Source organism: Chanos chanos, chromosome 1 (genome assembly GCF_902362185.1).
Source record: "Chanos chanos chromosome 1, fChaCha1.1, whole genome shotgun sequence".
NCBI classification, from domain to species: domain Eukaryota; kingdom Metazoa; phylum Chordata; class Actinopteri; order Gonorynchiformes; family Chanidae; genus Chanos; species Chanos chanos.
This window is the reverse complement of record NC_044495.1, coordinates 38,349,272-38,372,371: the sequence shown is the minus strand read 5'-3', so window position 1 is coordinate 38,372,371 and position 23,100 is coordinate 38,349,272. Positions and strand designations below refer to the sequence as shown.

Here is a 23,100-nt window from a genome sequence, read left to right as displayed (position 1 = left end):
CTATGTGGGATTAGGGCTAATATACATGACATCCTGAAATCTTGGTAGCCATTCTGAAATATGAGAAGTGTATTATATGAATACGTGTCATTTCTGCGTGCACACATATTACGTTGTTGTGTTGGCTCACAGTGGCTTTACAGATTTTGTTCCACAAAAAGGTCAAAAATGTGAATCTATGATCCAGGATGTTGAAATTTTACCACGATGACATAAGATGAGACAATATAACTGACATGATATCCAACACTAAAGTACTGATATATCATCATGTTTGAGTGATACCAATATTTAAGTAAATTTTACGTATTGACTAATAAAACATCAACAATAGCATGAAAACACATTCAGCCCAAAACTGTAACAAAAAAACCCCTCCTAAAACTGACTGTGTACATCTGACTGAGGTTTCATAAAACTACTAAATCATCATCAACATCATCATGAATGTCAACATCTACACCTACACAACTGTGTAGAAAACACCATCATAAGAAAAAATCCCACAGCGAGCGCTTTGTAGTTTGTTAAATAAAAAAAAACAAATTTACTTTATTGCCATTTTCACTACAGATTATACACTCAAACTCAAGAGCAACAATTGAACACTACTTCCAATGGAATCAAATACAAAACAATGCATCAGAATTCTTCCCAGTGTTTGGCTACAGCGAGCCAAACACCAGAATAATATTAAACCAATGTTTTAATTAATGAACAGCCTGCAGTAACAGAAAACCCTTATTTACAAAAAACATTAAGTACTTCATGCCATGCTCTTTAATGAGAGAACTCAATCAATCCTTCAAGTTTTACAACAGCTTCAGAGATGGAAAAGCAAAAAGTCGGCAAACAGTGGTAAACAAGTGAGTTAAGAAGCCCGGGAAAAAAAATGAAACGAGAAACAAACAAACAAAACGATACAGCTCAACTGATGTTTCGGTTCTAAAGCATCTAAAAAAAAAATGGACAGTTTAAGTTACACATATTACAGCATTCTGCACATGGAAACTGTACATTGAAATCCTAAAATGACACTTAAAAGCTTGGAGTGGTTAGCAACCGTGTGTATATACAAACAGTTGTGCACAATACTAAACAAAAAAAAATGTAAGTCACTTAATATACAACTGAGACTGTCTTTTTTTGACTATCCTTCCTTTATTTTTTTTAATTACTGTTAATATAATCATCATCTATACAGAGGGCAGCCCTGAAAAACGATGGCCCGAATTGTAGTGGTGAAGAAGAGGCCTGTGGCTTGGCGCGAGGGAGCAGGCTAGCTAGCGCACTAACGAGAGTGGGTGGGGCAGTGGGCGGGGTCACAGATGGGTGAGTATTTACTGGCGGTTGCTCTTTATTCTCTCCAGCCTCTTTTTGAGGTCGTCGAGGTTGGTGGCCGGGGAGGAGGAACGAGTGGGGCTGTGGGAGTGCGACTGGTCTTGCTGGAAATGCTCTCGCGACTCCTTCAGCTGAGACAGTTTACTGTGGAGCATGTCGGTGGAGGACGCCACCGAGGGTTTGGACAGCAGGGAGGTCAGAGGAGGCCGGTCATCCTCCTGCTGCTGCTCGGGGGTGAGAAGAGAAAAAAAAAAAAATCAGTGAGGCTGTAGAGTTTGAGATCAGTGAGGCTGGAAAGTGATATGACTGTAACCCCGAGTAACTATATCAGGAGTTCATGCCAGGTTTATGTATATGGAAATAGCATAACAACATAATGTGAGAAGAGCTGTCAGCAGCCAACAATCAGTTTAAACAAAAAACAAATCAAAAGAGAGAGACGGAAGTCTTTAAAATACCGGCTGTTGCTGTAGTGTAGGAGACAAACCTTAGAGTTATTCTCCAGTCCGTGTCTCTGTCTGAGGATTTTCAGTCGTTCGTAGTACACAGCGGGTTTGAGGTCCTCTCCGTAGTTGCTGGCTGGCACTGTGCTGGAGCTGGGCATGTATGTGGATGTCTCTGTGCCATGCTGGGCAATCACTGCAAGGACAGACACACATGTGGGGTTACATTGGTCTCATACATAATGCTCTTCTTTTTCAAGGCATTTGGTTCTCCTATGAAAACCAACACTAGGTTACCTGTAGGGGGCTGAATTCTGCCTTTGCCCTCCCGCTCTGACTCAATCATACGGAGACCTCTCTCAACGTAACTCTGGAAGAACTGAGACGTGTTCTTCAGGAACGGCTCCAGGTCTGCATCCGAATACTTCTGTTTGTACTCATACAGCTCCGTCAGACCCTGTGGAACACACACAAAGACAGACAGACAGACACAAACACACACACACACACACACACACAAACACACAAGTACACACTCTGTCATTCTTCAGGGAACCATCATTTAATTACAGTATGAACATGTCGAAAAGTGAGGGAACAAACATGTACCTCTTTAGTGTTTTCCTTTGAGCCAATCTTTTTGAAAATCTCTGACAGGATGTCACTCACTTTGGCCTTGGACATTTTCTCATCCTGTGAACAGTAAACCACATCATTAAGGACCATACATACAAAATACACTCACTGAGATGTTTAAGCACTGAAAGCCTGATAGCGCTCATTAAACCAGTTTTTGTGCACGTTTTCTTCATTTAAAATAAACGCAGCTCAAAAAGCTAGACAGAACCAGAGGGAGGTGATCATGCTGGGTGCTTGTATTGCACATACTGTTCTGAGCACTCCTTTCTCTGTGCTTCTGTCAGACTTTAACCCAGAGAGGTTTCCGGAATGCTTCACCACCCGTCTCAAGTGCGCCTCCAGCTCCGACTCATTCCGGTTCTCTATCATGGACAGGTGATCCAGTATCTGCGTCAAACGGAGACCAAAGCAGCAATTATTTGAATATTCGCGCAAACTCTCTCTCCATTACGCAAAAGAAACTACCAATGAGAGCCAAAATGGCCGCTCATTCAGATCCCTGAGGCCTGAGTTTCCCTGCGCAGGCTGGCTGTTTCTGCCGTACCTTGGCACCGGTGAGCTTGCACAGAGTGTGCAGGAGAGTCTTGAGGGTTCTGTGGGGAACGTCGCTCTTCAGTTGCTTCAGCTTCTCCTTGGGGAAAACCTTCATGAAGTTGTGCACATCCAGCAGGATGCGGTCTAAATTAATACTGTTTATGGTCTCAGGCAGGAAACGGATCATTCTCCACAGGCACTGGAGTGGACATGAGGGAGAAGACCAAACGTTAAGACTGTCTGTAAACCAACGGAGCCCTCTCCACAGAGGAAAGAGACAGAATTTTTAGAGAAGGAAAATAAAAGCATGCACAAGAGGAAAAACAATATTGAAGAGCGAGTCACAGAATTACGGTTATCTATTTAAAACTGCTCTGTATAAAACACCAGGAAATCATTAGAATCAAGTACAAATCAAACTGCAGAGGAAAACATTCCCCCAGAACACACAGCTTTGTTCTCCATTTCCTCCACAGTCCCCTACTCGCGTCCAAAAATATGTTTTCTTTTTCAAAACCCAGTCAGCGGTCTACAGAAAGAAATCAGCCACCCAGATGAGATAATGTCCTCCATTGCGTCTGGGCTTTATCTTATAAGACTGAGACTACAGAGGCACTTATCCAATTGACAGCTGCATTAGGGAGCAGAGAATGCTGCAGAAAAACATGGCAGGGAGAGTGTTCTCACATTACCTTCATTACCAGCTCTGAGAACATGGGAGAGCCTGCACTGGTAATAAGACTGTCCTGCAACAACACCAGCAGAGCACTGAGAGAGAGAGAGAGAGAGAGAGAGAGAGAGAGAGAGGCATACATAAACATCAGAGTTATCTCAGTCAAAAGACAAAAACAGTACAGTAATACCTTACAGTTAAGCCTTATTGCAATTTCCAGCATGTCAGCGTTGGTGAGCCAAAGCTTTGCACTTGGTCAGTACTTGCAGCAGTGTCACATTAGCTTTAGCCTCTCCATTCCTTCCTATGCCATTCATGCGAACCCAAAAAGACATTGTAAGCATAGTTACAAGCAGCCTCTCTCGTGACAATATTACTTCCACCCAGTGTACTCATAACAACAACAATAAAGGAATGGCTTGTTTTTAAATTGAAGCCCTAAACTGTTAATCTTTATCCTGTCTACACCTTCTTATTTACAACCTACTCTGTCATATTCTACATCTATAGCTTAGCAGAGGTCATGTTTGGTTTTGTGCAGTTCTCACATTCATTCTCTCATGCATTCATGTCAAGTATAACCAGCCGTTGAAAAACTTCAGACAGAAGAAAAGTGAGGAAAACTGTAGTTTAACTCTGACGGATTATGCCTGACTGACCTGAGGATGTTGGTCTGGTCAGACCTCTCCAGGACACGCACGACCAGCAGGTTAACGGAGCGAATGAGCTGCTGTCCGTCCTCTATGTCCTCCACTCTGGAGTCCAACATCAGAGTGATCAGGCCGTGCATCAGGTCCTTCAGAACGCCCATGGACGCCTCACGGGCCAGGCTCTCCATAGAGAACAGCTGACCGAGAAGAACACACACGGACACATACGAGCAATCGCACGCGCACACAGACACGCAAAATCACTATCAACTGAAACCAAAGAGACACTTACAGCACAAGCTTCAACAAACATTCTCTAGAGGTGTCTACATATTTACTGAATAATGCCATACACATATAAGAGAGACACAGACCCAAAACTGTTCACACCAGAAAGCAAAGTCAAATGTGGGGAAAAAGAAAACCCCTTTGGAAAGCCCGTAACCCTGCACTGATATAAAGGAGCAGGAGGACGTATGGGCGTAGAGGGGAGTCTGTTCTCACCGAGAGCATGTTGCCAATGATGCAGCTGTAGAGTTTAAAGATGTCTTTCTTGTCCAGTTTGTCGTCAGCCATGTGAGTGTTGTAGATAAGGCGTAACTGCATGAAGGTGGCGATGAGAAACTGGTCAATGTGTCCAGACATGGCCTCTGCTTTGTCTTCCTGCCGCAAAACCTCGTCAATCTGAGACAAGAAAAAAGACGTAATGGAGAAAAAAAAAAAAGGATCAACACAAAGTCTGAAGGGAATACAGTTCAGTGGTCAGAGGCTGTGAAAAATACTCGAGTCACTGAAAGTGGAGAAACCTGATCACTCAGTTCTTTGTGTGTGCCGGTTCATACCTGTGCCAAGGCCTGGATGCTAGTGTTGATGTCTCCACTGGCCACCTGAGAAATGACAAAATTGATAGTGGAGGCTGTGCTGTTGTGGAGGTCATCAAAGTGTGGAGAGACAGATCGAATCCTAAAACAGACAGAAAGACGCACAGATTCGTCAATCACGGGGTTGTCAACATACAGACTTATTACCATCCCCAGATTACCTAATGAAGAAAAAAATGTGACTAATCATATTTGAGCACTAAGTTGTTTGAAGCAATACTTTGCAGGGTGGGACAAACCTAGGCTGAAACATTATATACTTGATTTTGCTTTTTTTTTGCCCACAAACTCAATCTGATTTTACTTTATCCCAATACAATCCATCATGAAAATCTATCCTGCTCACTGTTTCATTACACTCCTCAGTGGACATCTCCATATCGTCTATCAGATAAACGAAAGAATGACTTTAATACATATAAAAATTCCAAACACTTGAAATCCCGGTAACATAGTTAGACTTTGCGTGCGGGCACAGAGTGTTGGGAAGAACTTAGGCCGTACTTGGGTTCAGGGATCATGACCGGTTCCAGGAGCTCATCCAGTTTGTGTTGGACCAGGTCAGGTAGTTCGCTGACCCGTGTGTGGTCGTTCTCGATCATGTCCAGGTCCAGCTGAAACTCTTTAGGGATGGACGGAGCCGAGTGGTCTGAATGAGCGTTCTGTGACCGCGCTTGGCTGTCAGAGTTAAGAGAATGGACGGTTCAGTCACTCTCAGGTCTCGTTTACAAACATGGTTACAGAACAGAAGGCAATGTGATGTGTAAAGCCACTGTGACTTCTGACCCAACAGTGCCACTAACTTGTCTAACCCAACTTGTCACACTCATATCATACAAGTTCATTAAAAAAAAAAAAATGCCCTACTCATACCAGTGGTACAGTCTAGTCCACAGAGACTTTACGTTCTGTCTGCTCTAACCAAATGAGTAAACGTTTCATTAAAAAAGAAAAAAATTGCTGCACTTGTCAAACCAAAAAACGCTTGTTTGCAAACTGCATGATGAGTGCTCAGGTGGATGGTCAGACTAATTTGTGAAGACTCTTCTGAAAGACCGTTGGCGAAAGCTAGCGTCTTACAGTCATCTTTTGCCCCCTCCTTTTCCCTTTGCTTCCTGTGGGATTTTGTGCCTCTTAAAACTGACTGTCTGTGAAGCTCCTGCTTCTCTTTAGTCCCTGTGTGAGTGCAGGGTGAGCAGAGCTTCCAGAGATACGGCCATACTTACATCCTATACGTGCGATACATTATTCTGTCCACGGAGAGCAGTGAGAAACAGAGGAATTACAAAGGAGAGAGAGAGAGAGAGAGAGAGACGCTCAGGATTACGACACACCACATGCAATGAGACAAAAGGAGAGAATGAGAGCAAGGAGAACCTGTAAGAGGAGACAGTAACATGCTTTTAAAAAAAGGGGAAAAAAAGAAGAGAAGAGATTGGAAAAACAGACGCTGAAAGATACCTGTAAGGCACTGACTTGCCTACTGAAGGAGTAAAAATCTGGGTTGAATTAATGGAGCTGATGTTTATCATCTGGTTTGCCATCTACTTACCATCTGGTTTCACAGGACAGACACTGTATTCAATCGCTGTAGCAAATATGGTTACCATGGTTTCAGGCTCACTGCAGGTTTTTTTTTTTGTTTGTTTGTTTTGTTTAACTCAAGCCAGTGTAAAGTGTGTGTGAAAGCTTATCGGAGGGTGGACGGACATACTTAAGCTTATTGGGCACCTCCTCCTGAGCGGGCTTGCGTAAGAAGGTGGCGTTGGGATTGGCGGGGTGCTCTCTCTGTGCCCTCTCCTGTTTGGCGGGTGCGGGCTGCACCTTCTTGGCAGAGCGTTTGATCCTCTCCTCTAACATGCTCATTTCTTTCTCTGAAAGCTTTGAACCAAATGAAAGAGAAATGAATGGCCTTGAATCACAGCACGCTGCTGGAATCTACTGTAATGTTATGATCCAAGCCCTGCCTCCCATCACTCCGCTTAACATATTCTAAGTACATTTACATTTTACTCCTTTAACAGACGCTTTTATTCAAGGCAACTTCTGAGTTCAGTATTAGACCATGTATCACTGAGTTCTAATATAACTTAATGAATGCTTGTGCCTGTTAACTGCTTTAGTGAATTGTGTGTATTTTACTGGCATTAAGCATAAATTTTTATTTAGGTGTGCTCAGTAACATCCAAAGCTAAATGTAACAGCTCGTTTCTTCCTCTCTCACAACACTCTATCTCCTAATAGCTCTGTTCTCTGTTTTGTTCATCATTAATTCCACGATCCTCTCAAAAGCTGATGTTTTTTGCCTCTGTCAGAATTGGCATCACATGAGTGTAATTCCACGAAAAAAACAAACACACACACACACACACACACACACACACACACACACACACACACACATATATATATATATATATATATATATATATATATATATATATATACACACATACATACATACATACATATATTTATTTAAACAATATAAAACATGCAAAAAAAAATATAAAAAAAAGGGGTGCTGCTGGTTGCATGACTGTCTTACATTGCCGATGAGCTTGAAGACCTGGTCCCCACACACATTGTAGACGGCCACCACTGTGTTGAGTGCGGCGTTGCGTACGGTCGTATCCCTGTCGGCGATGTGAACTGCGATCTCTTTGAGCGCCTTCGCTGGAGTCGGCTGACAAACGTTCATCCCATAGTTCTCAATCAAACAGCCCAGCTCTTCAAGGCATTCTGGGTACATAATAATAATAATAATAATAATAATAATAATAATATTAATAAAATATGATTAAATCAGAGCCATTTTCATCCTAGGCATTACAGCTCTCTGACACCTGGGTAAACTTTGTTTTTTAAAATCTACACTTTGTAGAATCACTGAACAACATAATACACTTGTCAGAGAACAATATGCACTAAATTCTCCCTGCAATCATACTATTGTCTGTCTGACAAGGTCTTCCGCCTAGTGGTGTGTGTGTATGTGTGTGTGTGTGTGTGTACCCAGTCTGCCAACATGGCACTGCATTTTAGAACGGTGTTTAGCAGGACATGATCCGATGTCAAGGGGACAGCGATTACTCCTTCCTCACCTGATCTCTGTTTGGAGTTCTTTGACTTGGTCCCCTCCATTAGGAAAGGGAAGACTTTAGTGGGAGGGTAAACATTACACAGCATATTCAGAATGGCACGCACATCTTTACGCAACACGTCCTTCGATTCCCCGACCTGCTCAGAGAAAATAGGAAATACAAACATAAATCGGAAATGTAACACGTGAGTTGCACACAGCAGAACTTTAGATGTCTTGTCCAACTAATGCTAATGAGGTTCAATAGCTTTGCACATTTTATTGCTTGATAAACTTGTAAAGATTTTGTTTGAGTGACTACATAAAATTCTGAGGGACTGGCAAGGTACAAAAACAAAACATTTTTGGCTGCCAATGGAGTGCAGGAATGTACATCTAAAATGTTAACAGGAATTATATGTGAGTTTGAACCTATATATATACTCCAAAATAGAGCATTAAAGAGCGTGAATATGACTGTGTGTGTGCGTGTGCGCGTGTGTATTTTCTCACTTTAAGGATGAGGTAGGGGATAAAGGACGAAGCCTCATATTCACTGAGGTGGTAGCTCTCTCTGCTGAGCACAGTGAAGAGAAGTTTAAGGAACTCCAGGGCTTTCATTAACACACTAGTGTTAGTGTCAAAGAAACGCAGCGTGAACCACTTCAGAATCAGATCCAAACAACCAATCACAGCCTCCACCTCAGCCTCCAAGTGCTGCACAGAGAGTGAGAGAAGAAAGAAAGCCAGAGAGAGAGAGAGAAAGAGAGAGGGAGTCCCCAGTGAATCACAAGGACACAGCCTTTTTTTTTTTCCAATGTGTCATCAAACCAGAAGTTCTTCATTTGTTAATTTAGATAAACATTTAATCGCTCTGGTAACAGGTGTGGCTTGTTTCAGTGAGTGAACTGACGCCAACTCGGATGTTTCTGGGCAGCCTTACCTCGATCATGGCTCCGATGGCCTTGACATGGCGCTGGAAGTCAAAGTGGAAAAGTTCATCCTGCAGCCACTTGGCCAGACAGGTGGACATCTGTGTCTTCAACTGCTCCACGTACTCATCCCGCGGGGTGATGAAATTCCACTTTAGTATCTAGGCAAGAACAGGCAATCAGCACAGAACTGACTTTAAGAGCTATAATGGTTGCAAGGAGATTTTTTTTGCTATAAAGTGCGTATACAGAGGCTGGCTAAATTGGCAAAAGGAAAATAAGAACTCGAACGGTTAATAGACCAAAAGGATTTTCTAAAACGGCATCTATAGGCACATGATCCCTCCCTGACTCCTGGATCTAGGCTAGATTAACACAAAGTATTGGAACAGAATTGGAGCACTCATAGTGACCAACTGTCAAAATCTCTTTCTGTGAGGTGGCACACCTTCAAGGCTTTCTCCTCCTTCATCCTCTGCTCTTTGCCATTGGGCACCAACATGAAGATGGGTCCCGACTTGTCCTCGTCATCCTTTGCACTGACCTTAACTGGTGCTGCCTTCTTCCCCAGTACACTCTTAAATGGAAAACAAGAACAGTCAAACTGGTATCACCACTTCATTTGCTTGACAAATTTAAAAGTGGAAAGAGGAGAACAGGGGCAGTGAGTGAACAGTAGAACAGGCTGTGTGTGTGGAAAGGAACGGAAAGCAAAGAGGTGCAAATTATAACATTCCGGTGCTTCAAGGTCAAACAGCCACGCCGTCAGATTTAGTGACACTCCTCAGTGCTTCAGTGTTTTGTGTGAAAAGTTTTCTAATGTATTTAAAATACCTGCGAATGGCTAGGTATTCCTTTCGAGAGTCTTTTTAGCTTACTGACACTATCTTTGTCCGTGCTTACGTTCAGCTCCGTGCTGATTCTCTATACAATGCAAAAATAAATGAATACATAAATAAATAAATAAGTATGCCAGTAAGAGGAAACTTAAATGTAGGAGAGTTTGACTGGTTTGTCGTGTACCCAAACACAAAAGGGCAAAGACAGCTGCACTCTCTCAGATCTGAGCAGGCTGTGTGGCACTATCTGTTAACATTACTCCAGAACCTGCGTTAATGACGTGGGTCACGATCGGTGCTCGGGGCAGGATGGAGAGCACAGGGGCGTGTCTGTACCTTTTTAGCCGCTGGCCCTCCTGCTTTGACTTTCTTAGAGTCTGGTTTGGACTCGGCAGGCACTGTGTAGTCATCGTTAGCAGGCTGGGCTTTAGCCGCTGTGGAGAAATGTGGAGCAAAAACAGTCAGAATGCACCGTCTGAGCACACGAAAAAAACTTGTGTGTTTATTAACACACATCTGGAAATAGTTACCAATACACCTTCGGTATAGCTCAGCTGTACCTCAGCAGTGTCTGATAGAATGATGTGTGACACTCTGCAGTACACTAAGGATGAGTATGATTGCAGTTTGCATTTTAATGAAACCCAGGATTAATACATTAACATGTTGTTTAAAGGTATTCAGTCACAGACTTCACCCATAACCACTTCTCATCCTCATAACCACCATTATAATGAGTAACGTAGCCTATTCATCTGAAAACATAAATACACACTTGCAAATGCCAACGCATTCTATCCACACTCACATTAAAGGTACAAAAAGGGAATAAAACCAAAATGGTACTGTTCAGCAGTTTGAAAAATCCAGCCAGCCACACCCTTAAACTGTCTGGTAGAATGGGCTGATCCACTGTGTTTTTGGTGCAATGATCATAAATATTTAAATGGATTTTTCTAACTGGGACAACCTGGGGCTGCCTTCGCGGTAGGGGCGCTGGGCGTGGCCTTGGACGCGGAGGCTTTAGCTGGCGCCGCTGGCTTGGCTGGCATCACCGCTCGTGCCTTCTCCAACATGCCGACCACCTGGTCCTTTGAAGCGGGCTGCAGGAGACGTGTCGAGACGAGAAACGACATCAGACAGGTAGAAAATCAGGTCAGAAACGACATATGAACACATCAAGAAAACCAAAAAGTTGATCTCAATCAAATGGAATGTTCCCAGATCACAATACTTATATAACAATGTCTAGACAAGTGGGATTTCTGCTGGCTTATAATTAGATCTTATCTAAAACCGCCTTTCTGTGGTCAGATTAATCCCAACCTTGAGTTTGCCAGTGGCTTTGCTCATCTTCTCATAGCCCAGGTGCATCATGAAGGTGGGGAGGGCGTCCTGGGCCTTTTTGCGGACGTCTCCGCTGCGGTCCTCCAGACAGGCGTACAGGTGTGGCACACACAGCATCAGGTCAGGGGGCACGGTCCGCAGTGTGGGCAGCTTCTCGGCTAACCAGCCCAAAACCTGCAGGGGGCAGAAGGTCAGTGTTATGTATTTCTATAGAGTTGTTTTCTTTTGAGGAGTTGCTGGGGGTGGATTAAGGGGGGGGGGGGCAATACTCGTACCTCTTGTCTGAGGAAGGGGTTCTCTCTCTTGAGCTCCTCTGACAGGTCCTCTCCCTCAAGCCACTCCTTCATACCTGTTTGCTCAACCCAGGCGTTCAGTGTTGTCATGGCAGCTGTGCGGACATTGGGCTGAAAGAAGCAGACGAGAGATGAGTGCAAGTGATTTGTGTCAGTCCATCAGTGGTGTGGGGGTGTATATGTTGTCATCATTTGTAAAGGTACAGTGAGACAGAACACAATACAGCTAAGAATCTAAGTGGAAATGACCTGTTTCAGCTGGTGGCTAAACTGTGTTAACCGCAACTATAAATCTCATGACAAGGCCAGTAAGGCAGCGTGGCTACCAGTGTACAGTTTGTTTTGTTCATATCAGTGAATGCGTGTTGCTCACCTTGCTGTCACCCAGTACAGTGATAATGGGTATTCCCAGGTTTTTCACATGCTGTTTCAGAGATGGGCCCATTGCTGTGGCTATCTGCTGCAGAATAGTCAAAGTCTGCTGGACCTGAGGACACACACACACACACACACATCTCAATTAAACTCCCATACTGTCTTGCAACACTATGCTTTAGCCATTTCTACTAAGTTATTATCTCAAAAATATTAAATCAAGGGAAAAATCTGACAAAATTTGCTGATTTTACAATAGGACTGACAGAGATGATACAGAGAGAGTAGCGCCTTTACCAGGAGTTTGTTGGAGTCATTGAGTCGGCCCTTCAGAGCCATGGGCAGCTCTCCGATGTTGGACTGGATAAACTTGGCTTCAGAGATGACTGCTGCCACCTCATCCAATCCCTCTTTCCTGATCTTCCAGTTCTTATCGCTGATTTTAGCCACCATATCAGACGTGATCTTATCACTGCAAACCAAATAAGGGGTTAGAGATATCACCACAATTCATTAAGATCATGCTGATGAGGACTGACTGACAATCCTGTAAAAAAAACAAAAAAACCCACAACTCCCTGCTTTGCAACAGTATTACCAGCTAAGGCTGAAATCAAAGTAAATTTTCTCGTCAAGGATTCCAACTAAAGATCCTATTTACATACCGTGAGTCTTGGAGGAAAGAGAGGAATTTAAATGAAGATTCAGGTATAATAGTAGTGTTGGATACTGGATTTTGGATATTATAATTTAAGGCAAGGCAGTATGAGGCAGACCTGATGTCTGTCCTGGGCAGCAGATCCATGATGTCTCCGGCTCCTTCAGGCTCGTCTTCCTCTCCCGCCTCTTCTCCATCCTCCTCCGCTGCTTTCTTAGCGCCTCTGATAGGAGCTGGAGGAGACTGGCCCTGCATCTGATTACAAAAACAACCATATTTGTCTCTACAAATACTATTTCACAGAACCAGCACAAAAAAATCGAATAAACAAACAAACAAAAAAAATCATCTTTTTCCCTCTGAGCTCAAACACACGTGAATCTACATGACACATATTCCTTTGTGTTTGCATACAGAAAAGCTTACTGGCTATACCTGTCCTTCACGCACACAGACACATCTCCCATTGTTCAAAGGAACTAGCATAAACATAGTTCATCTGTGGTAGGAGGATGAGGCCACATGTGTTGACAGCATATTTGAACTACCACATTGTACCATTTTAATATTCTGTTGTGGTGGTGTTAAATCTCTCACACACCCACAGACAAACAGACAGTGACAGACACAGACACAACCAGACACCCACACACAAACAAAAAGACAGACACAGACAGACATACAAACAGACAGACACAGAAAACAGCAGTGGGTTGGAGTAGTAATTAGGCCAGTGACATCCACCGTGTTTAATATGGATAAACACACAATTAAAGGGATATCCTACCTTTTCAAATTCAGCGTCTATTTGCGACAGTAACGCAGTCTTCTCATCTTCAAAGAACATTCGGAGTGGAGCTCCCATGTAAAGATACATCACCCCCAAAAGAGTAATGGCTGAAGTCCTCACAGCCTACAACACACACACACACACACACACACACACAGTTAGTGCTCCACAAGTAACACACATTCAAACAATGGTTGAAAACATAAGGAACCCTTTGCAGAAAATAACATCAATATGCTTTCCAGAATGGAAAAAAAGAAAAAGGTCATGTATTAAAAGTTAACGAGTTTTTCTTTTTTTTTTATTTTCACAGTTACGTACAAGTGTCAGTAGTCTGAGGAAAATGTGCAATATGGGGACATGCTTCAGCATTTTTCTGTTGATTTTACATTTTGTTGAAAAGTCATTTTACTGACGCTCTGGTAACTGAATGGCTATAACTGTAACTGAATGGCTCATTACCAAAGCCTGTTTAGACTGATGTTCTGTATTTAAATACAGGTAAGATAACAGAGCATGAAATCAGACAAAAAACAAAATCCAGGTGGACACACACCAGACTAACAGAAACACTCACCGGATTGGTGGCACCTAGAGCTGTTTTGACATTATTGATGAAAGCCTTTACGTTTATTCTGAGAGATTTAAAGAAAAACAGACAGTTCATATTACTGATCAAACATAATAACAACATACAATACAGGAGAAAGAAAAAAAAAAGGACAGCAATGACACAGCTGAATGAGAGAGTTGAGAATAACCATGAACTTTCATTACCCTGCAAATCCAAACTCCTTCATGGCGTTAGCCAACCAGTTCAGTGTTTCTGCTTGGTTTTTTGGATTCTTCTGAGCAAAAGCCATTGAGACCACCTAAGAATGGATAACGTCAGTCAATATCTGTACAATGTCATATACTCAAAACAGATAAGAAATAACTCGGTGAGATGAGACTTAGACGACCAACCTGTTCGGCAGTCCACGGTAATGAACAAGCCTCTCCAATAGCCGTCAGAGCCTCTTTGGCTTTGCTCCCACACTTCACATCACCAATCTTATCCACCAGTCCATCCAGCACCACCAGTGCTGACGTCTTGGAGAAGGAGCCCTTCTGGGCTATAAGACCCACAATGTGCAACTTCATCTGCATGACCTGCGGGACAGAGCTCATCAGTATTTGGAGGGACCGACTTGGGGGGGGGGTCATTTACAAATCAGCTAACGCGCCCTCCCATGACTAGTTAAACTATCTTCCGGTTGGGTGTGGTTTTGATTTTGAGCGTGACTGAAACATCTATAAATTAATAAGGAACTGACTGGCTACGAGTGTATCTGTCCAAAGAATTCAGTGCACTTGTGTCTGGAATTCATTCAGACTGTACATATCCACCTGAAAATTGGTCTCTTTCCAGCCGGGTTTCTTAGCCAACATCCTGACCAATGCCTGGCAGGGCATCTCTTTGTCATCCATCTGCTCAACAGCCTGAAAATGGCAAAAACAAACATTCAGATCTCTTTCTTTAGTTCAGTGGTTCTGCTCTACGCCATGAACACCCAGTGATGGAGTTAAAATTGGTGAAATTGAACAGAGACGGGACAAATTTTTTTTACCCTTTGAAACTCCTCCATACTGGCCAGCCTCTCCTTCCAGTTAGCGCTGTCCAGCAGCTGCATACAAGAGGCAGGAAGCACAACGGCCGATTTCTCCTCACACACTTCCATCTATCAGACAACGAACACACACACACACAGAGTGAGATACAGCTTCATCCAAGAACTAAAAATCAGTGATTTATTGGTAAAACATAACTCAGTCCATCAGAACAGATATTATAGCTTTATTGAACACCAACTGATCAAAACCAAATTATCTTACTGATAATTCAGCCTCCACTGTCTCCTTCGTTTCTGGAGCTTTCTTTCCTTTAGCACCTGCAGCAGAAGCAGGTTTTCCTTTCTTGGGGGGTCCTGCCGCTGGCTAAAAGTGAGAGAGAGAGAGAGAAAAAAAAAAGACACTCAAGAGATCTGGCACCCACTACTTCTATACATTCCATCTGTTCACAAGCCAAGTTTTCTTTTTGCTTTTTTAATCTCTTTTAATATTTCTATTCACTGTTGTTTGCACAACGCTCATGTTGGCTGGGAAGGGTATAAACCACCACATGTCCCCTCTGACTGATATGGGGTCTCTGACTGCTTCTTCTCACAAGACCACAGAGGACTTTTCGTCAAAGCTTCCTGGACATTCATGATATGCTCCCAAGGTCTGTTCACCATTAATCTACTGCCCTGACCAACAAATAGAAGTTGATCTTGCAGCGACAGGGAGATGATCCCACCTGCAAACACCCTCAATTGTGCTTGTATGGACACCCGTGTTAGGTCAGACCTGGGTCCCATAGCTACTGGTACACAGAGACCCAGCAGTGGGGTACCTAGTGCCACCAAATGCCTTTAAGCCAAAATGTGATCAGCGTTCTGTCCATTTGTCAAGTTAGAGCCAAAGTCCTGTGAGGTGAGGTGCTATGGTGTATTCACCTTGGCAGCAGGGGCTTTCTTGGGGGGTCCAGAGGTTTTAGGAGGAGCTTCTGCAGGAGGAGGAGCTTTAGCAGCAGGTTTCTCTTTCTTCTCTCCCCCTCCTCCTTTCTTTCCTCCAGCAAGTTCCACTTTATCAGCACATTCCTTTATCTGTTTGGAGATTTAAAAACAAACAAACAAACATACAAACATGTAAAATCTACTCCATTTTTAAAACACCATATCTATTCTGTGCTCTGTAAAAAAAATCGTATGAATAAGAAAAGAGCAGTTTAGTTCAAACAACTCAGGGGCTCTCATGTGACTTCCTTTACAAAACTCGTTTCAATCCAAAGGCAGCTTTGGTCAAATTCCAACAAAATCATGCTTGAGCGCCGACACATAAACTGCGTATTTGTGTTTTCACCTTGTCGAGCTTGAGCTTATCCAGGTCGGCCAAGAACGGATTCACAGCTCTCTCCCCGACTACTTTCATGGCTGTTCCCAGAGCCTCAAATGCCGCATCTCTCACCTCGGGTGCAGAGTCATTCACTTGCTGTTGGAGGTTCGTACAGGAGAAGAGAAATGTCACTCATGACGCTAATAATCTTGTAGAGCCGAGAAAGTGGCAGTTAACGTAATCGGTTATGGGTTTCTGAGTGAGAGGCAAACTGGTACCTTGAGAAAGGCAGCACAGAAAGGCTTCAGGACACTTTTTGGCAACGTGGATGGGGTACAATGGCGAAAGCTTCTGGCCAGGAACAAAGAGGCTTGTTGTTTGATAGAGGGGTTTTTGTTGTCCATCACAGCCAAAACATCCTCACTGATATTCTGAAGAGTGGTCTGAAAAACATTGCCACATTGTGTGAGAAAATGAGTGCATTCAGCAGTGACTTTTCAGCAACTAACAAAAAAATACAGCTTTTCATATCACACAGCTGCTTCATTCAAAGAAACTAACTAACAGATTTTGAACCATGTCATGTTCCCTGGTGGTTATTTTGAAGTTTGTACGACTGTGCAGTCATTTCAGGCTGTAATTCTACATTAAGCCTATTTCTCCACCCAAAAATTGAATTACTGCTTGTGTTACTGAAGGCATGACTCCAGAGCCCGTGTTACTGAAGGCATGACTCCAGAGCCCGTGTTACTGAAGGCATGACTCCAGAGCCCGTGTTACTGAAGGCATGACTCCAGAGCCCGTGTTACTGAAGGCATGACTCCAGAGCCCGTGTTACTGAAGGCATGACTCCAGAGCCCGTGTTACTGAAGGCATGACTCCAGAGCCCGTGTTACTGAAGGCATGACTCCAGAGCCCGTGTTACTGTAGGTGTGACTCCAGAGCCCGTGTTACTGTAGGCGTGACTCCAGAGCCTGTGTAACTGTGGGTGTGACTCCAGAGCCTGTGTAACTGTGGGTATGGCTACAGAGTTTGTGTAACTGTGGGTATGGCTACAGAGTTTGTGTAACTGTGGGTATGGCTACAGAGTTTGTGTAACTGTGGGTGTGACTCCAGAGCCTGTGTAACTGTGGGTATGGCTACAGAGTTTGTGTAACTGTGGGTATGGCTACAGAGTTTGTGTAACTGTGGGTATGGCTACAGAGTTTGTGTAACTGTGGGTATGGCTACAGAGTTTGTGTAACTGTGGGTATGGCTACAGAGTTTGTGTAACTGTGGGTATGGCTACAGAGTTTGTGTAACTGTGGGTATGGCTACAGAGTTTGTGTAACTGTGAGTATGACTCAGTAACTCTTACAGTTAGGAAGACTGCATCAATGGCCTCCTGCAAGGCCTGAACCACCTGAGGCTTCTTCTCCTTGAACTTGTCCAAAATGGTTGGCACCACCTTAACAAGCACAACAAGAAGTAATTAATCACTGCAAAAAAAATGCCATTGTAAATACTGGGAGACTTAAAATCCTTAATGAGTCTCTAAACATACATGGCCTGCATATGTTCCAAACTTCTTCCGGAGTCCTGTTGCCAACCCAGCCAGACATTTGGCTGCCAGGGTTACTAGCATTACGTTTGCATCTTTGCCCACAACCTACACAACAAAAGAAGCAGAGAGATTTTCAAAGCTTTGCTTCCCTGAGGAATCTGGTCTCCACTGAGACCCCCAAAGAACAGAGAGTTATTACCTTCTTCAACGCTCGCACCAAGTCCCCATAGTCACCGGCCTCCAGTTTAGGGTTTTTAGCCAAGGCTTCCACTGCCTCCAGGGCTTCCTTCCTTTCCTGCCATTTCTTTGCTTCCTGTAACAGTGACACCATTAAACAGGTTTTGAATGCAACTCATTTAACTACATCTTTCAGACTGAACCCAAATGGATTTGCAGGTCAGACTAATACCCCAGCTTACAATTTTCTCATAGAAGTCTTTAGGGATTTTAGAGAGGATCTCCACAGCTTCCAGTAGTTCATATGGATCCACTTGTGCGTCAGTCTCCTCAGCATCGTCTCCTGCATGGATGGATATCAATAAGGAGTTTTACACCAGTCTCAAAGCCTTGCTTGACTATTTGGGGATTATCTTAAATACCAACAAATACTCTGGGCTATGGAATTAAGCTGCTGCAACAGATGGGAAGCAGTCTAATTATGCTTCTTACACATTCTTTGGTAGGCGAATGCTGCTTAATAAGTAAAGATTAAAGAAAAACACATAGTGTAGCAAAACTATGTTAATAATAGGTATTGATAAGAATGCAACAAATCTTGTTTGGCGACAGTCTTACAATTAACTTTACCCTGTTGTCAAGTCTATTAAATAATTAATTGAAGGAACATTACAGACACTGATGGTTCAGACTGGGTTAAGAGCCACACAAACATACCGTCTGCCTCGTCTCCCCCGGCTGCCTGCTGCTGCTCAAATTTGGCCTTCAGGTCTTGCTGGGAACGCAGGAAGCGGCTCTGTTTTGGAGCTCCGGTCGGCAGCTTCACCCACTCTTCCTCTAACTCTTTTAACTAGCCAAAGGAGAAGACTCCTGTGAGACAGCTATACTCTTTGATTCGTTGTTTTTATTTAAAGCAGGAAAATGATTTCAAGCCCATGACAAAGAGACAGAACCAAACCTCTCAGCATTATATGAAATATAGTTACTTTATGCCCCGCCCTCCCCGAGGCCCTACACAGTTACATGATACGGCTCTAAAGCTGTGTTAATAGATGACTGGACACTATTGTTTAGTTAGCTTTCATTGGAAACTTTGGCCTCACCTGTACAGAGTTGATATTCTGAAGAGGAGGTCGGAGTGCATCCCTGATCCACTTATAAATCTCTATCGCAAGCAACTTGGCCTCATCTCGTACAGCCTTTTCTCGAGACTCAAACAGTTTTGACAACACTTTGACTACTGGTTTCAGGGTAATAATTTTGGAGCCAAACTCACTGTTTTGTCAGAGAAAAAGATATAAAATAATATTTAGGAAAGATATAAAATAATATTTACGACATAGTTCAAAGTTTTTGTTGAATGCAGATAAGTGTAAATTGAAAAACAGAAAACTACATGAAATTTTGTTCCCGTTTCAGAACGAAAAAGTGAAAAAGCTTCTTTCACCAGAATTCTAATCAGCTACATTTAAGAGCTAGCTAGACCATCTCAACAGACACACAAGACCAAATGATAAAATACTTCCAACTCACCAGAGTGCTTTTCTTAACGTTTCAATACAAGCCACGACAATCTTGGGATTTTTATTATCCAGTCCTTTGATGAGCTCGTCCTGGACTATCTCAGCTTTCTCTATCTCGATGTACATGAGACAGATATCTGTTCCCAGCTCTTTGGCCCTGGCTTTAGGCTGGTTGAACACTTTACTGACCACTCCAGAAACCACTTCTCCCGTCGTTCTGAAAGACAAGAGAATTGATGTGCTGCTTAATGCTCCGCGTTGGAAGATTCTCAGCGGTACTATACAGAGCTTGGTCGGCCAACCGTCGTGCACCGTCAGAAAGATAACAACAGAACAGAGTCTCGCATTGCCACAATCAATGCCCAGCACGGGGTTTAATTCGACATTAACCGTGCCTGTCTACATTCCATCTAGCCCTTCTATATTTAGACAGGGCACAGACAGAGGCACAGTTCAATAAACACTTCCACATTTAAAATGAAAGCAGCTCCAAAGCCAAGATTTCATGAATAAAAATACAGGAATGAAACAGAAAAGGCTTCTGTTCTGCAAAGTAAGTGATTATACTGGTGAAATGATATTGTTGTTAGACCTGTCGTTGCAATGAATACATACAACGCTAAGAAGACAGTTGCAGTAATAATAAAAAAAAGAGTAGCTTCAGTATTCATTAGTTAACACAATACTGAAATCCCAATGACCCCCCTCCCCCCCTAGCACTACACAGTTAATGGATCTTTGCCACAACAGTCACACAAAAACAGGGCTTCCAAAAAAAATGAGACAGAGAGAAGCTTGAATTGTTTTTTTGTGATCTGGGTTATAAATAAACTAACAACATATAAGGCTGAAGTGAATTTATGAACTGGGTTTTTTGTGTTGCTTTAAAAAGAACCAACATGTGATTTCCTCAAACAATTTATTAGTAGCCAGTTCTAAACTTACACTCCACCAAGATTAAAAAAAAGCCTACACTCATTTGGTACCCCTATGTTTGGCAACACAGAAAAGGAAACCTGGTTAATAGTGTACTTACTTGCCGGCGATATGAGCATTTTCAATGAAAACAAGAGCTGCCTCCAGACCTTTGAGTTGGGCCACGGCATTGGAGTCTGTGACAAACTTTTTGATGAGTCCCAAGTATTTTCCCCACTCTGGGCTCTTTTCATCTGCTATTCTCTGGAAAAGCTTGAGTGCTTCCTCATACCCATTTAACCTGGCTTTCCAAACCTTGACATCAAAGAGGAGGAGAAGGACTATTATTACGATGAACATTAAAGGCGATGGCAGTCTATGACAGAGGAAAAATGACCCAGTTTTTTTTTTTTTTCTGAGGACGTTCACTGTGGCCGAGTTGTTAAGTTACAGTAAAAGGACGGGCTTCCAGGGTACTGGATGGGTAATAATGGCAGATCAACATTACTCATTATAACACACACATAAACATAATAGGTCCTGTGCAGGCCACTGTGCATCTGGGTTTTTTTTTTTTTTTTGTAGAAGGACTGCTGCATCTAACCCAGAGGCAAAGTGTAAGTGATAGCTGTGTTTGCATGTGCCAAAATGATGATTCAGAAACAGTTTGGTTATCAATTCTATAGCCACACCCATGTGTAAAGAACAAGACACACACGGAGAAAGCTTCAGCCAAGACATGAATGAACTTATTCACCTTATGCTCACACTTCTGGTCGATGGGTAATTTCATCCATTCACTGTCGTCCCCCATGGTGGCTCCTTTCTGTGTGCCTTAACTATTCAACTGAAACAAAACCAAAATATCAAGTCAGGTTTGTGTTATCGTCCCAACACACTTAAGCAAAACTGATCTTTAAATTCAGCAGTTTATGATGGGTGTTACATTAATAAACAGAAATGAAATCACCAGGTTACTTGGTGTAAAAACAACACAAAACAATTTTAAAGCCATCACTGGTTCCTAAGATGAACAAAGGTTGAAGGAGTGGACTTTTGTTGGCCAGACAACACAAAGGATCAACAACATACTCTGAACATTCTGGCAAAACAACAGCAGAGCATAAGAGATAGTACAGTGGAAGTAACACTTTGTGAGGGGGAACAAGGCAATGCTAAAACTCCAGTTTTATAGATGAGGTTGCTAGTTCAAATTACACTTTCTGTTTATCATACTATTTATACAAATGCACACATAGACCATGAGCTGCTACTGACAAACAGACATACAGTTTCGTAAGAAACTTCAAGCTCACCTCCTTAATATTTACATTAAATTTTGTTGGTACCACAAAAACACTTACATAGAAGCGTTTCAGATACCTCTGGCATTCTGAGGCTACTTCGATAAAGAGTATGATGTAATGTGTGACAGATAATGCACTCTTAATGCATGTTTGGAAGACGGCTCTCAGATTTCATATTGATCCATACGAATGCATAAACACAGAGAAAAAACGCGACCTAGCCTTTCGGGTAACAAATGATCCACAACACTGTGCTCAGACGTATATGTAAAGTTTGGCCAGGTTCAGAGATCATGCTGTAAACCCATGTTGCATAGTCTACAGGATGTAGCCTTACTGTTTGCTTCCTATTACCTGACCGGTCTAGCAAAAAAAAAAAACGCCACTGTTCGCGGGCACTGCTACAGTTCACATTAAAATGAAAGTATGACACGTTTTGATTGTTTTCACAGCAGTGCGAGGCATGTTGAACAACCACATGACAAAACGCTCAACTGCAAATCGTAATGGTTAGGCAAAATCATGGGATTTATGCATTCGCCTTGCACCACTGATGCTGAGCGAGCTTTACCTCTGTCGTCAGTGTCACAGATAACATAAAAAACCCAGCGCTACTTACTTTAATAGCTAAAAATGTTACATAACTGCATTTCATTACACGGTGCACCCCACTATACCTTGCAGTTTCCGACCACAGGCAAGAATCTGGCTGTGGCTTGTACGGCTACTGTTTTAGCTGGCAAGATCTTATAAACTATCGCTAGCGGGCTAGCTAGCAATAGGCCTGTCTGACTGTAACTTGTTAGCTAAACTGGCTAACAGTGCGCAGCTAAAATCACAACTCATTTGTCCTATTTTAGCAGTCTGAAAACAAACATAATTACTGTAATCCAGTTGTTGCGAGGAACTGAACGTTAGGCATGACAACGCATTCACCTAACGCGTCGGTTGATAACATAAGTACAAAATAACGACTCACTATTGTCTGTCAGAAACGCTTGGTATTCCATCCACCACCAGGCCGAGAAAACGCAGCAGTGAATCAAAATTTTGAGCGTCCACCACCACAACACTAGCCCTATTATCCTTTTAAATCTGCTGACAAGGTCATTAGTTACAGAATTCAGCTCATAATGTTACCTGCGTTTAGACAGGGAAGGCAGAGCGATGTTATTTAGATGGAGCCGATATTTGGTCATTACTCCCCAAGCTTTGAAACGCCTCCAAGGGCGGAGAGTCAGA

At 42.8% G+C, this 23,100-nt stretch overlaps 1 protein-coding gene across 1 annotated transcript; it reads right to left on the bottom strand.

Moving 5' to 3' along the window:
• Window positions 1-1,211: 1,211 nt before the first annotated feature.
• ckap5 (cytoskeleton associated protein 5) lies at window positions 1,212-23,063 on the bottom strand. The gene is made up of 44 exons (XM_030779280.1): window positions 22,999-23,063; window positions 21,309-21,398; window positions 20,673-20,866; window positions 19,647-19,853; window positions 19,217-19,388; window positions 18,831-18,963; window positions 18,356-18,456; window positions 18,136-18,249; window positions 17,937-18,041; window positions 17,751-17,840; window positions 16,672-16,836; window positions 16,421-16,549; window positions 16,021-16,164; window positions 15,353-15,454; window positions 15,088-15,198; window positions 14,867-14,959; window positions 14,444-14,629; window positions 14,255-14,349; window positions 14,055-14,112; window positions 13,475-13,600; window positions 12,806-12,942; window positions 12,327-12,501; window positions 12,028-12,141; window positions 11,637-11,765; window positions 11,341-11,535; window positions 10,982-11,117; window positions 10,351-10,448; window positions 9,624-9,752; window positions 9,187-9,336; window positions 8,757-8,960; window positions 8,266-8,401; window positions 7,710-7,903; window positions 6,876-7,042; window positions 5,666-5,839; window positions 5,123-5,243; window positions 4,785-4,964; window positions 4,290-4,477; window positions 3,650-3,725; window positions 2,968-3,156; window positions 2,673-2,810; window positions 2,394-2,477; window positions 2,082-2,241; window positions 1,829-1,980; window positions 1,212-1,559 (listed from the first exon to the last, which is right to left on the bottom strand). Exons 2-44 carry the CDS (start codon window positions 21,363-21,365, stop codon window positions 1,341-1,343), a joined length of 6,027 nt encoding a protein of 2,008 aa, XP_030635140.1. The 5' UTR covers window positions 21,366-21,398; window positions 22,999-23,063; the 3' UTR covers window positions 1,212-1,340.
• Between the last annotated feature and the right edge of the window lie 37 nt (window positions 23,064-23,100).